The sequence below is a fragment of the Salvelinus sp. IW2-2015 genome, linkage group LG4q.1:29, assembly GCF_002910315.2.
Source record: "Salvelinus sp. IW2-2015 linkage group LG4q.1:29, ASM291031v2, whole genome shotgun sequence".
In the NCBI taxonomy this organism is placed as follows: Eukaryota; Metazoa; Chordata; class Actinopteri; order Salmoniformes; family Salmonidae; genus Salvelinus; species Salvelinus sp. IW2-2015.
Genome location: NC_036842.1, coordinates 28,973,514 through 28,986,795, shown reverse-complemented (window position 1 = coordinate 28,986,795; position 13,282 = coordinate 28,973,514). Strand labels below are relative to the sequence as shown.

The 13,282-nt window shown below is 40.6% G+C and overlaps 1 protein-coding gene across 1 annotated transcript; it reads left to right on the top strand.

The window, feature by feature from the left end:
- Positions 1-442: 442 nt before the first annotated feature.
- Positions 443-11,179, top strand: ykt6 (YKT6 v-SNARE homolog (S. cerevisiae)). The gene is made up of 8 exons (XM_023984325.2): positions 443-690; positions 1,113-1,257; positions 1,794-1,876; positions 2,019-2,119; positions 3,186-3,290; positions 3,491-3,556; positions 10,805-10,906; positions 11,015-11,179. Exons 2-8 carry the CDS (start codon positions 1,154-1,156, stop codon positions 11,048-11,050), a joined length of 597 nt encoding a protein of 198 aa, XP_023840093.1. The 5' UTR covers positions 443-690; positions 1,113-1,153; the 3' UTR covers positions 11,051-11,179.
- Positions 11,180-13,282: the final 2,103 nt, after the last annotated feature.

Here is a 13,282-nt window from a genome sequence, read left to right as displayed (position 1 = left end):
AATAAATAAATAAAAAGGTTATTTGACACTCACGGTGAAGTCATGCTTTGCCTCAAAACGTGGATTCTTATGTTTGGTTAGATATGATTACTAATATCAGTGGAAACTGCGGTGTGTTTGTATTGTTACATTAAAAGTGTTCAAAAAAGTATATCTTTGTTTATATGATGTTGCAAGGCCTTCACCTACAGGGAAACAGGACCACAACCGCAACTAAATATTAATTTCGATTACATATTACCCTAAATATTGCGGTACAAATAATAGTGTTCATAACGAAGTCAATAATAACAGTATATTTCTTTAAGTTATTGGAAGGAGGATTTTTAACAGCTGCTAGTGAGAGATAGTGGAAGGGATAGGTACCTTTCTCCCGATCAACTTTTGGAATTCTGTAAACCGGGATATCTCTGAGGATGGACGTATTTCCGCTAATGACGTAGTCAACATCCTGTGTAGTTTGGAAAAGAAGTGGAGTTGTTTTGCTAGGAGTATCTCTGGTTATAGTTAATACCACCATCGCTTAACTAGACAAGATAGTGAAACTATATTCAAAATAAATTTGTATTTATTTTAAACTTGTTAAAGTTGTACTGAAAGCTAACGTTAATTAGTTAACGTTAAGCTAGCCTACTCCTACTATAGCCGGTAATTTCTGGTGGATCAAGTTTGTGTCGAGGAGAGAACAAGGTAAAACTACTTTATCTTACTAGCTAGCTATGTTTCAAGTCTGTCAGTCTTTAATCGGCTATACTGTCATTAGCAGCAACCTGTTGATTTGCTGAAATGTTGGAAGTTGATTTGATAGTGACAGTTGTGCCCTGTAGCTTTCAGACGCTAGTTAGTTCGCTAACGTTATCTAGTTGCTAATGTTAACTGCTAGTTACAGATAACGTTGTTTGGTTATTGTACTACAGCAAAAACAGTGCCTAATACTGCTACCAGTATGTCCAATAACTTAATTCAGATAATGTTGTATAGTTAATCACCCAGTTTGAGTAACTAACAAGCTGTGTGTGAGAGAGATAATGTCACACATAAGTGTGGATAATAAGCATGACAGCAGCGGCGTGTAGCTGAAAGTGACACAGAAATTGATCTCATCGTTGCAGGCTGCCTGCGTTAAAAGACAGAGGTTATTCACACCACCACCATGAAGCTTTTCAGTCTGAGTGTGCTGTATAAAGGGACCACCAAGTCTAACCTACTGAAAGCTGCCTACGACCTGTCATCCTTCAGCTTCTTCCAGAAGTCCAGGTGGGATTGGCTCTTTGTCTATCTATCTATGGGCCAGTTTCCCTGGACACAGATTAAACCTAGTCCTGGACTAAAAAATACTTTAAATTAAGAATTTCCATTAACCCTCTAGGAATGTGATTAGTCGGTGTTTGGGAAACCAGCCCTATGGTTTATGACAGGGAGGGCAGGCTTACCCTCCTTTTGTGGAGTAGAGCTATCCTAACCTCCCGCAGGACTTTGTTCCATCCCTAGTAATATAAATACACACATTCTACTAATCAGCTGCTCCTTGATTAGCTGAATCAGGAAGTGTGTTTGTGTAGGGCTGGCGCTATTAGTAATGCACACCCACTAGCTCTCTTGGAGAAGGGTTGGCCACACCTTGTTTCAATTATGACATGTCACCTGTTTCTTTTAAAAATGAGTGGTGTCAGGTACCTACTTCTCTGTCTGATCTGCAGTGTTGCCCAGGTTTTCCGATTGCTACATGTGTATTAAGTATAGATAGTATCTTTTGAGACTTGCTTCATTATTTGTGTGTGGTTGTGTCTCAGTGTTCAGGAGTTCATGACATTCACCAGTGACCTCATAGTTCAACGCTCGTCTATAGGGAGCCGAGCCTCTGTCAAAGAACAAGGTTAGTGTGAGGACGACATACACACCTAGGCAGCTCTCTCTCTTACACATACACACCACACACAATACCACCCACATTCACTAACTCCACGTTAGCCCCCATAGGTGTCTCGGAGACTGAATGTGTGTGTGTTCCCTCTCAGAGTACCTGTGTCACGTGTATGTGAGGAACGACTCCCTGGGTGCGGTGGTGATTGCTGACGGAGAGTATCCCTCTAGAGTGTGCTTCACCCTACTGGATAAGGTAGGAGAGTATCCCTCTAGAGCAGGGGTCTCCAGCTTTTTCTAGCATGAGAGCTACTTTTTAAAAAATGTCACAAGCTACTCCATATTTTATATTTTTTTAGCTTTCAAATAGGCACATTTTTCTATTCTCCTCTACCCCAAAACTCTTCCCTGGGTCCTTAGTGTACAAGAGATGTTTTATATCAATATACCTTGTAAAACAATAGGACTAAGGGGTCCCATAAAATGATATGATGTATTTTCAAGAATTCAGTTTTCCTCTGGGGGGTTTTCTCCAGTTTTTTTACTCTTAATATTACAATTATTCATACAGAAACAATGTAAATGGATGTTCTGAGTCCTTGTCAATGCTCAAATTACATTAGAAGAACAATTTTGAGTCAGAAAAACAAGAGTGTAATTCCCCTTTAATTGCGCATTTAGAAAGAGGGGAATGTGTCATCTGGTGATGTTTCTGATTGAATTACTGCTGCAGCTTGTCATGGCAGAAAATGCAAAACAAAGGCCACCAAATTGATACAAATAATCTTGTCAGCTAAGCCTACTTTATAGTTAACATTTAATTCAAGAAGGTTTTTGTGGAAAGTCTTTCTGTCAACCCACAAGACTGTTATCATTACTAGCATCACTAACTGGATACATAAGGAGTGATAGACAAACGCGCGCACCAAACAGACAGACCGGGGCAATACTGCTGAAAATTAATTGGCATATATTGTGTTACGTTTGACCATATTGACCTATTCATTTGATCTGCCTTACATTCAGACCCTCTTACTGAGTGGTGTAGGAGAACTAGATGAGTGTCTGCATTTCCTATGTTAGGGCCATTAGTCATGGATTGTTAGTCGTAAAATATTACTGCCTCTGAGGATTTACCAACTGTCTTTTTGAAATTCTATTTAGAAACTCAGAGGTTTGATTGATGCATGTATCCTGCTTTGGATGAGTACTCAGTCCTGACTACTCTCTCCTCCCCTCTCCTCTCTCCTCCCCTCCTTCTCTCTACACCTCCTTACCCCCCCTTCTCTCCCCTCCCTCCTCTCTCCTCCCCTCTCTTTCAGGTGCTGGAGGAATTTTCCAGACAGGTGAGCAGTATAGACTGGCCCTCTGGTTCTCCTGACACTGTCCACTATACTGCCCTGGACAGCTACCTCGCCAAGTACCAGGTAACACACACACACTCCCTCTCACAGGTTAATCACAATTGATTTATTTACATTTTGATTTGCATTAGAATTCATCAATATGTTGCACACGATTGAACTGATCAGGAAGTGAGTTCCATAGATGGACTTCTTATGACAACAAGTGTTGCAATGTGGGGTTTTGTTTATGCGTTAACTTAACCCTGTTTATTTGCCTGTAGAATCCTCGGGAGGCGGACGCAATGAGTAAAGTACAAGCTGAGCTGGACGAAACCAAAATAATTCTGGTGAGTTGAGTTCTCGTGTGTGTAATAACAAAATGTAACATTAATTTTAATTAAAGTGTAAGAACATTTTCTGAAATGAACATGAAGTGTTCTGGAATAAGGAGCCTTTTTTACAGACAGAACATCTGTGGTGACAGAGTTGAGTGACTGAAATGTGTCATGATTCTACAATAAATGTCCATGGAGTCTTTTTGAAATGTGCTCGCATATCTACATCCATAGGTAGTATCCAAAGAGATATCCAAAAGTACTTTGATGTAAGAGAACTTCACACACAGCACTTGCAAATAAATATCTGATTTATTCTGCCAATGTTTCAGTCGTCGTCAAAGCAACTCTTTGCCAACAGCAATACTCTTCAATGTTTAACAAATGCATTGATTCCTTCATTATATCTTATTTCAACAAGAGCAGTCACATGAGGGCTATGTCCTCCTACCTGACCCAGTAACTGGGATAGAAACATATTGAATAGAACAGACATGCTAATCTATTATCTAGAGTAAGAAATCCTGTCAGCTCTAAATATGACATTTCTATTTGCACTGTTGTTGGTGCACATAGAATTGTGTTGCACCCTTCTAAATGTGACTCAGATGTCAGTTGGAACATATTTTACTCCCAAGGGAACTGTCTTGAGTTCTTCTCTCTTATGAAGAGTACTTTTGTGATTTTTTTAGTAAATCATACTCGAGCATCTGCTCCAGGTGTTGCACCCTTAAGGTTTCTCTGCTGGTGCTGTTTTAAGTTTACTGCGGTGCTACTACATTTTCCAGACGTTTCTCCCCTGTGTGAGAAATATGCCTTCTCAGTTGCCTTTTCAGATTTGACTCCTGGTTGAAACATTTCCCACAATCGTTGCATGTTTGTTGTTTCTCTCGTGTGAATCCTCATATGTCTGTTCAGCTGTGTCTTAGAGATGAAGCATTTGACATATTTTTACGTTGATATGATTTCTTCCGAGTGTGAGTAATCATATGAGCGTTCAGGTGTTCCTCACGGTAGAAGCATCTCCCACATTCTTGACATTTATATGAATCAAATGAAATGTTATTTGTCACGTGCGCCGAATACAACAGGTGCAGACCTTACAGTGAAATGCTTACTTAAGACCTTAACCAACAATGCAGTTTTAAGAAACACCTAAAAAAAAAAAGTTACAGATAAGAATAACAAATAATTAAAGAGCAGCAGTAAATAACAGTACCGAGGCTATATACAGGGGGTACCGGTACAGAGTCAATGTGCAGGGGCACCGGTATTGAGGTAATATGTACATGTAGGTAGAGTTATTAAAGTGACTATGCCTGGATAATAACAGAGTAGCAGCAGCGTAGGGGGGGGGGGGGGGGSYAAWYCAAATAGTCTGGGTAGCCATTTGATTAGCTGTTCAGGGGTCTTATGGCTTGGGGGTAGAAGCTGTTTAGAAGCCTCTTGGACCTAGACTTGGCGCTCTGGTACTGCTTGCCGTGTGGTAGCAGAGAGAACAGTCTATGACTAGGGTGGCTGGAGTCTTCGACAATTTTTAGGGCCTTCCTCTGATTCTCTCTGCTGCTCCTGCTGTCTCAAACTCTGAAAGCCAACTGACATTTACTCCTGAGGTGCTGACCTGTTGCATCCTCTATAACCACTGTGATTATTATTATTTGACCCCGCCGGTCATCTATGAAAGTTTGAACAATGATCTGGCTTTAATGGCCATGTACTCTTATATTCTCCACCGGGCAAAGCCAGAAAAGAACTGGCCACCCCTCAGATTTTCTCTCTAGGTTTCTTCCTAGTTTCCTGCCTTTCTAGGGAGTTTTTCCTAGCCACTGTGCTTCTTTGTCTGAATTGCTTGCTCTTTTGGGTTTTATGCTGCGTTTCTGTATCAGCACTTTGTGACATCTGATGATGTAAAAAGGGCTTTCTAAATAAATGTGATTTGATTGATATGCTTGATCAGAGCAGAATTATTTTTGATGCATGGATTGTGTATGTGTGCCATTCAGAGGGTGAATGGCACTTACACAAAAGATGTAAGTGCCTTTGAACAGGGTATGGTAGCTGGTGCCAGGCACACTAGTTTGTCAAGAACTGCACTCATATGGTTTCTCTCCTGTGTGAATCATCATATGCTAAAGCTTACCATATGCTTCCCAGTCCAAATAGTTTGCACCTAATATTATGACGTTTTTTTTCTTCTTCTTGAGGCTAGTCGAAGTCTACACCCCTTTTGTGATTGGTCAACAGTAAGGATTCCTCAATTACGTGTTTTTTGTCATTTAACGGAGATGACTATTTATTTTTTTCATTTGAGAAATGATGCACCAAACATCTTAGTAAATTGTCAAATCGCGCAGTTATGACCTTTGCAGAAAGGTCCAAATATATTACAGATTTCTTGATTGATCTTAGATTAATTCAGACTATTTTGAGGAAGTGAATATTGGCTATTTGTTGCAACGATGTCTCAAACTGTAATATTGTCGCAAATTTTTCAACAAAGGTCTTTAAAGGGAGTATGCGAGGTACAGATGTTCGCCTAGCCGAGTTGTGCTAGGAGCAAACCAAACCTAATGCCTTTAGTCAGTATGTCCTTACGGTATAAATATTTGTCACATTCTTGGCATCTATACCGAGTATACCAAACATTAGGAACAACTTCCTAATATTTAGTTGCCACCCCCCTTTTACCCTCAGAACAGCTTCAATTCGTCAGGGAATGGACTCTACAAGGTGTCGAAAGCGTTCCACAAAGATGCTGGCCCATGTTGACTCCAATGCTTCCCACAGTTGTGTCGAGTTGGCTGGATGTCGTTTAGTTGGTGGACCATTCTTGATACACACATGTAACTGTTGAGTGTGTTAAACCCAGCAGCATTGCAGTTCTTGACACAAACTAGTGCGCCTGGCACCAGCTACCATACCCTGTTCAAAGGCACTTACATCTTTTGTGTTACCCATTCACCCTCTGAATGGCACACATACACCATTCAGTTGTTGCAAGGGTTAAAACTCCTTTAACCGGTTTCCTCCCCTTCATCTACACTGATTGAAGTGGATTTAACAGGTTACCTCAATAAGGGATCATAGCTTTCACCTGGAATCACCTGGTCAGTATATGTCATGGAAAGAGCAGGTATCCTTAATATTTTGTATACTCTGTGTATATGGTTTCAACCCTTAGTGAATCATCACATGCCTGGTCAGATCTGACTTGGATGAAACAATTCCCACAATCTTTGCAATTATATGGCTTCTCCTTTGTGTGAATCATCATATGTCTGGCCAGATGTGTCTTAAAGATGAAGCACTTTACACATTATTTGCATTGACATGATTTCTTCCCCATGTCTTTTCAGTTTACAATCAGGAGAGAAACATTTGCCATTAACATGACAGAAATGTTTAGTTTCAGCTTTAGTGTGAGTTTCCAGGTGATCTATCAAACTCGCTGTGGACTCGGTCTGCACACCACAGAGATGTTCATTATGCTTTATGTGTTTGATTCGCACATGAAAAGTTAAATGAAGCAGTGAAGTAAAATTATTTTTGACTCCTTGCAACAATGAGAAGCAGCATGTCTTTAACTAGGAGATTTCAAACAGGACAACTTTGGGTTTATCCTGCCTGGCTGAAGTCCTCCACCCGATCCCATTAACACTTTCAGTGTCTTTGTTCTGCAGTTCGGAGTAGTCTGGATTTACTGCAGAGAGGGGCTGAGGGTCACTGCTTGGTTATCTTAAAAAATATAAAACAATTCTTCTACTTTGACATTAGAGTATTTTGTGTAGATTGTTGACGAAATATTATTACAATGAAATCTAGTTCAACCCCACTGTAACACAATAAAATGTGAAGAAATCCAAGCGGTCTGAATACTTTTGCAAAGCACTGTAAATATAAGGTGGGTAAAAGAGTATGTAAACATTGTTAAAGTGACCAGTGTTCCATGTCTCTATTTACACTACTGGTCAAAAGTTTTAGAACAGCTAGTCTTTCAAGGGTTTTTCTTTATTTGTACTATTTTCTACATTGTAAAATAATAGTGAAGACATCAACTATGAAATAACACATGTAGTAACCAAAAAAGTGTTAAACAAATCAAAATATATTTGAGTTTCTTAAAATAGCCACCCTTTGCTTTGATGACAGCCTTGCACACTCTTGGCATTTTCTCAACCAGATTCATGAGGTAGTCACCTGGAATGCATTTCAATTACCATGTGTGCCTTGTTAAAAGTTAATTTGTGGAATTTCTTTCCTTCATGCATTTGAACCAATCAGTTGTGTTGTGACAAGGTAGGGGAGGTATACAGAAGATAGTTCATATTATGGTAAGAACAGCTCAAATAAGCAAAGAGAAATGACATTCCATCATTACTTTAAGACATGAAGGTCAGTCAATACAGAAAATGTCAAGAACTTTGAAAGTTTCTTCAAGTGCAGTCGCAAAAACCATCAAGCGCTATGAGGAAACTGTCTCTCACTAGGATCACCACAGGAATGGAAGACCCGGAGTTACCTCTGCTGCAGAGGATAAGTTCATTAAAGTTACCAGCCTCAGAATTTGCAGCCCAAATAAATGCTTCACAGCGTTCAAGTAACAGACACATCTCAACATCAACTGTTCAGAGGAGACTGTGTGAGTCAGGCCTTCATGGTCGAATTGCTTTAAAGAAACCACTACTAAAGGACACCAAGAAGAAGAAGAAGACTTGCTTGGGCCAAGGAACATAAGCAGTGGACATTAGACCAGTGGAAATTTGTCCTTTGATCTGGAGTCCAAATTGGAGATTTTTGGTTCCAACTGCGGTGTTGGTGAAAGGATGATCTCTGCATGTGTATTTCCCACCGTAAAGCATGGAGGAGGAGGTGTTATGGTGTGGGGGTGCTTTGCTGGGGACACTGATTTTAGAATTCAAGGCACACTTAACCAGCATGGCTACCACAGCATTCTACAGCGATACGCCATCCCATCTGGTTTGCACTTAGTGGGACTATCATTTGTTTTTCAACAGGACAATAACCCACCACACCTCCAGGCTGTGTAAGAGCTATGTGACCAAGAAGGAGAGTGATGGAGTGCTGCATCAGATGACCTGGCCTCCACAATCCCACAACCTCAACCAAATTGAGATGGTTTAGGATGAGTCGGACCGCAGAGGGAAGGAAAAGCAGCGAGCAAGTGCTCAGCACATGTGGGAACTCCAAGACTGTTGGGAAAGCAGTCCAGGTGAAGCTGGTTGAGAGAATGCCAAGAGTGTGCAAAGCTGTCAAGGCGAAGGGTGGATATTTGAAGAATCTAAAAATAATAAAATATTTAACACTTTTTTGGGTTACTACATGATTCCATATGAGTTATTTAATAATTTTGACATCTTCACTATTATTCTACAATGTAGAAAATAGTAACAATAAAGAAAAACCCTTGAATGAGTAGGTGTTCTAAAACGTTTGATCAGTAGTGTACATATAGAGAGGCAGCAGTGTCTAAGGTGCAGGGCAGAGTACCGTGCGGTGGCCGGCTAGTGATGGCTGTTCAACAGTCTGATGGCCTGGAGATAAAAGCTGTTTTTCAGTTTCTCAGTCCCGGCTTTGATGCAACTGTAGATGGTAGCAGAGTGAACAGGCTGTGGCTCGGCTGGCTGATGTCCTTGATGATTTTCTTGGCCTTCCTGTGACACCAGGTGCTGTAGATGTCCTGGAAGGCAGGCAGTGTGCCTCCGGTGATGCATTGGGATGACCGCACCACCCCTGGAGAGCCATGCGGTTGCGGGCTGTGCAGTTGCTGTACCAGGCGGTGATGCAGCCAAACAGAATGCTCTCGACGGTGCATCTGGAGAAGTTCATGAGGGTCTTGGCTGAATTTCTTCAGCCTCCTAAGTTTGAAGAGGCGCTGTTGCGACTTCTTCACCACAGGTTCCATTTCAGGTCCTTGGTGTGCACACCAAGGAGTTTGCCGCTTTTGACCCTCTACTGCGGCCCCATCAATGTGGAAGGAGGGGTGCTCTCTCTGATAGTCCACAATCAGATCGTTAGTTTTGTTGACGTTGAAGGAGAGGTTATTTCCCCGGAACCATTCCGCCAGGTCCTGTAGGTTGTCTCGTCGTCGTTGTTGGTTATTAGGCCTACCACTGTTGTGTCATCAGTAAACTTGATGATTGAGTTGGAGTCGTGCATATCCGGCAATAGATGTCAGTCAATTGGTAATATTCATTTTTGTCTTCTAATGTATCTTTAGGGGAAAGTGATCTAAAAGTAACCAGATTACGTTACTGAGTTTGGATTACCCAGTTTTGGAATTGTAATTTAACTTCAACGGATTACATTTAGAAAGTAATCTACCAAACCCTGTAAATTTATCATCTGATTTATGTGATATCTAGCTAGTTGATACAAACCTGCTCTGTGACTTTCTCTGGTTTGAAAACCAAATCCAGTAGCTTCTGTAGACGTCCGTTCTCCTCTTTGGAATGGGACATTTCTCTGCTAACGTTTTTTCCACGGCCTGGGATATCTCAGAAGCAGCCACTGTTAGTCGTTCAGTAAGATACACATTCAACAGCTGTAGTTTGGACATTTTGAGTTCAATGTTGAGCAGTTCGTATTACCACACAATCCTGCGTGCCTTATCCACCCCATTCCTGTTTCCGATTGTGGCACACCGCTTTTTTCTCTTCAACTTAGGCGGAGGTTTCAACCTAAAACCATCATGTCAACCAAAACTACGGTTATTTGGCAAAAAAACAATTTTTTTACACCTTTATTTAACTAGGCAAGTCAGTTAAGAACAAATTCTTATTTACAATGACGGCCTAGGAACAGTGGGTTCAGCAGCAGAACAACAGATTTTTACCTTGTCAGCTCGGGGATTCGATCTAGCAAACTTTCGGTTACTGGTCCAACGCTCTAACCACTAGGCTACCTGCCGCCCCACAAGCTAATAAGCTACGATGCAGTCTTGCTACGAAACGACTGTTAACACTGTACTTGCTAAGTCTAGGGGTCCTAGGCTTGCCTAATGGTTCTGTAACCTGAATGATTGTGTGCATAAATGTGAGAGAGAAAAAAACATGCCCAAACAAAAGATTCATGGCACCGAGAAAAACCAGCAGCCTCACAGCTCTGCAAGCTAAGTTTTCCACTTCTACACACCATTTTTATGGCAATAACAAGAAGTTGTTTACCCGTGGTGTAGTGAACATGTTAAATTTGTCAATCTATCCCTTTTTCATGAGTCTTCCACCTCATCTCCTCTCTCAGCACAACACTATGGAAAGTCTGTTGGAGAGAGGAGAGAAGCTGGATGATCTAGTCCAGAAGTCAGAACACCTGGGGAACCAGTCTAAAGCCTTCTACAAGACGGTGAGAAACGTATTGGAACACACACACACACACACAATAATTAATGAGAGGACATACAGTATTAGATTGCTAGTGTAATCATACTGTATGTGTGTGTGTTCTCCCCAGGCGCGGAAGCAGAACTCTTGCTGTGAGGTCATGTGATGTTGCTGGACCCCTCTTGATCTCCTCACCCCCCGGATGTGCCATGACTATCAGCCTTCATATTATACTTCTTACTCTGCGTGTGTGTGAGTGTACTGGCGAAATGGTTGTGTGGTGAAGTGTATCAGGTGATAGTTGTTGGAGCCTTTTTGCAGTTGATTAGGCCTAAGTGCTGTTTTCTGAATATGGTGAGTCAATTCTATACATTCCTAGTTGTGAAAAAGTACATGAATTGTTTGTGTGTGTGAGAAGTGAACATTGTGTATCAAAGGTGTGTGATTGTGTGTTCTCTGTATTGTGTGTGTACAGTAAAGCAGGGGTTATTAAACCTTTTCAGCCTGTGAACCAAATGAGAAAGTCAATGTTTTCTTGGGACCCAAGCTCATGAAAACATGCCCCCTTTTGGCGGTCCTAAGAAAACATTTTAGTGGCCCCCCTGTTGATGACGGAGAACAAAATTGACGTTTTAAAGCAAGTTTTCTGCAAGTCTACCCATTTTGACATGGCTTACATCATGTTAATATGGTATCTGAGTGAGAGTAATTACCAAAATCAATGTGTTCCTGTGCAGTGTTGGAAAAAGTTCCCAATTGTCATAATTGATTTAAAGTAAAGATACGTTAATAGAAAAGTGAGTCACCCAGTAAAATAGAGTAAAAGTATTTGGTTTTAAATATACTTAAGTATCAAACGTGATTGTAATTGATAAAATATACTTAAGTATCAAAAGTTAAATTATAAATCATTTCAAATTCCTTATATTAAGCAAACCAGATGGCACGATTTTGTTTTTTAATTTATGGATAGCCAGGGGCACACTCCAACACTCAGACATAATTTACAAACAAAGCATTTGTGTTTAGTGAGTCATACCAGATCAGGGGCAGTAGAGATGACCAGGGATGTTCTCTTGATAAGTGTGAATTGGACCATTTTCCTGTCCTGCTAAGCATTTGAAATGTAAGTACTTTTGGGTGTCAGGGAAAATCTATGGAGTAAAAAGTACATTCTTGTATATAGGAATGTAGTGAAGTAAAAGTCTTAATTTTTTCCCCATTATTATTATAATTTTTTAAAAGTACAGATACAAAAAAAACTACTTAAGTAAAAATACTTTAAAGCACTATTTAAGTACTTCACACCACTGCCATTGGGCACGTGGCCTGTTGGTATTTTGCCATGATTACTACAAGTTTAGATAGCTGGCTAGACTGAATTACCAATCTAAAAACTGTTAGCTGACATGGCTAATTGAGTGACTGACATAACGAGAAAACTGGTGATGCACAACCACGTTTCTAAATAGCACCTTGTGTATTCTACTATTCTAAGTTTCAACAGTAAGTTGAGACCCCGACTGAGTTCCTAAAAAAAAAAAGTGAAATGCATTTATTAATATCTACATTTGCCACATTTATTCTATTACAGACACCTTAATGCAAACTTTTAAATTATATTATGTGAGCTAAACCTACAAATAAAATGTTTACATTTGATATTACTAATGTTACTGTCCCCACTACAAAATGTTGTTACGTTACAGCCTTATTCTAAAATCGATTAAATTCATTTTTTCCCTCATCTACACACAATACCCCATAATGACGAAGCAAAAAGAGGTTTTTATAAATGTTTGCACATTTATAAAAAAATTACTTAAATGTGACATTTACATAAGTATTCAGACCCTTTTTAGTACTTTGTTGAAGCACCTTTGGCAGCAATTTACAGCCTCAAGTCTTCTTGGGTATGACTCTAAAAGGTTGGCACACCTGTATTTGGGGAGTTTCTCTGCAGATCCTCTCAAGCTCTGTCAGGTTGGATGGAGAGTGTTGCTCTACAGCTATTTTTAGGTCTCCAGAGATGCTCAATTGGGTTCAAGTCCGGGCTCTGGCTGGGCCACACAAGGACATTCAGAGACTTGTCCTGAAGCCACTCCTACTTTGTCTTGGCTGTGTGCAAAGGTTCATTGTCCTGTTGGAAGGTGAACCTTTCGCCCCAGTCTGAGGTCCTGAGCGCTCCAGAGCGCTCTTCATCAAGGATCTCTCTGTACTTTGCTACGTTCATCTTTCCCTCGATCCTGACTAGTCTCCCAGTCTCTGCCTCTGAAAAACGTGATGCTTGACATTCTGGCCAAAGAGTTCAATCTTGTTTCTCATGGTCTGAGAGTCCTTTAGGTGCCCTTTGGCAAACTCCAAGCGGGCTGTCTTGTGCATTTTACTGAGTGGCTTC

Bases quoted from the DNA above. Each gene is read 5' to 3' on its own strand.
- ykt6 (XM_023984325.2), top strand. From the start codon at position 1,154: ATGAAGCTTTTCAGTCTGAGTGTGCTGTATAAAGGGACCACCAAGTCT. The intron at 2,120-3,185 runs GTAGGAGAGTAT...CCTCTCTTTCAG, and splicing joins GCTTCACCCTACTGGATAAG to GTGCTGGAGGAATTTTCCAG. The intron at 10,907-11,014 runs GTGAGAAACGTA...TGTTCTCCCCAG, and splicing joins CTAAAGCCTTCTACAAGACG to GCGCGGAAGCAGAACTCTTG.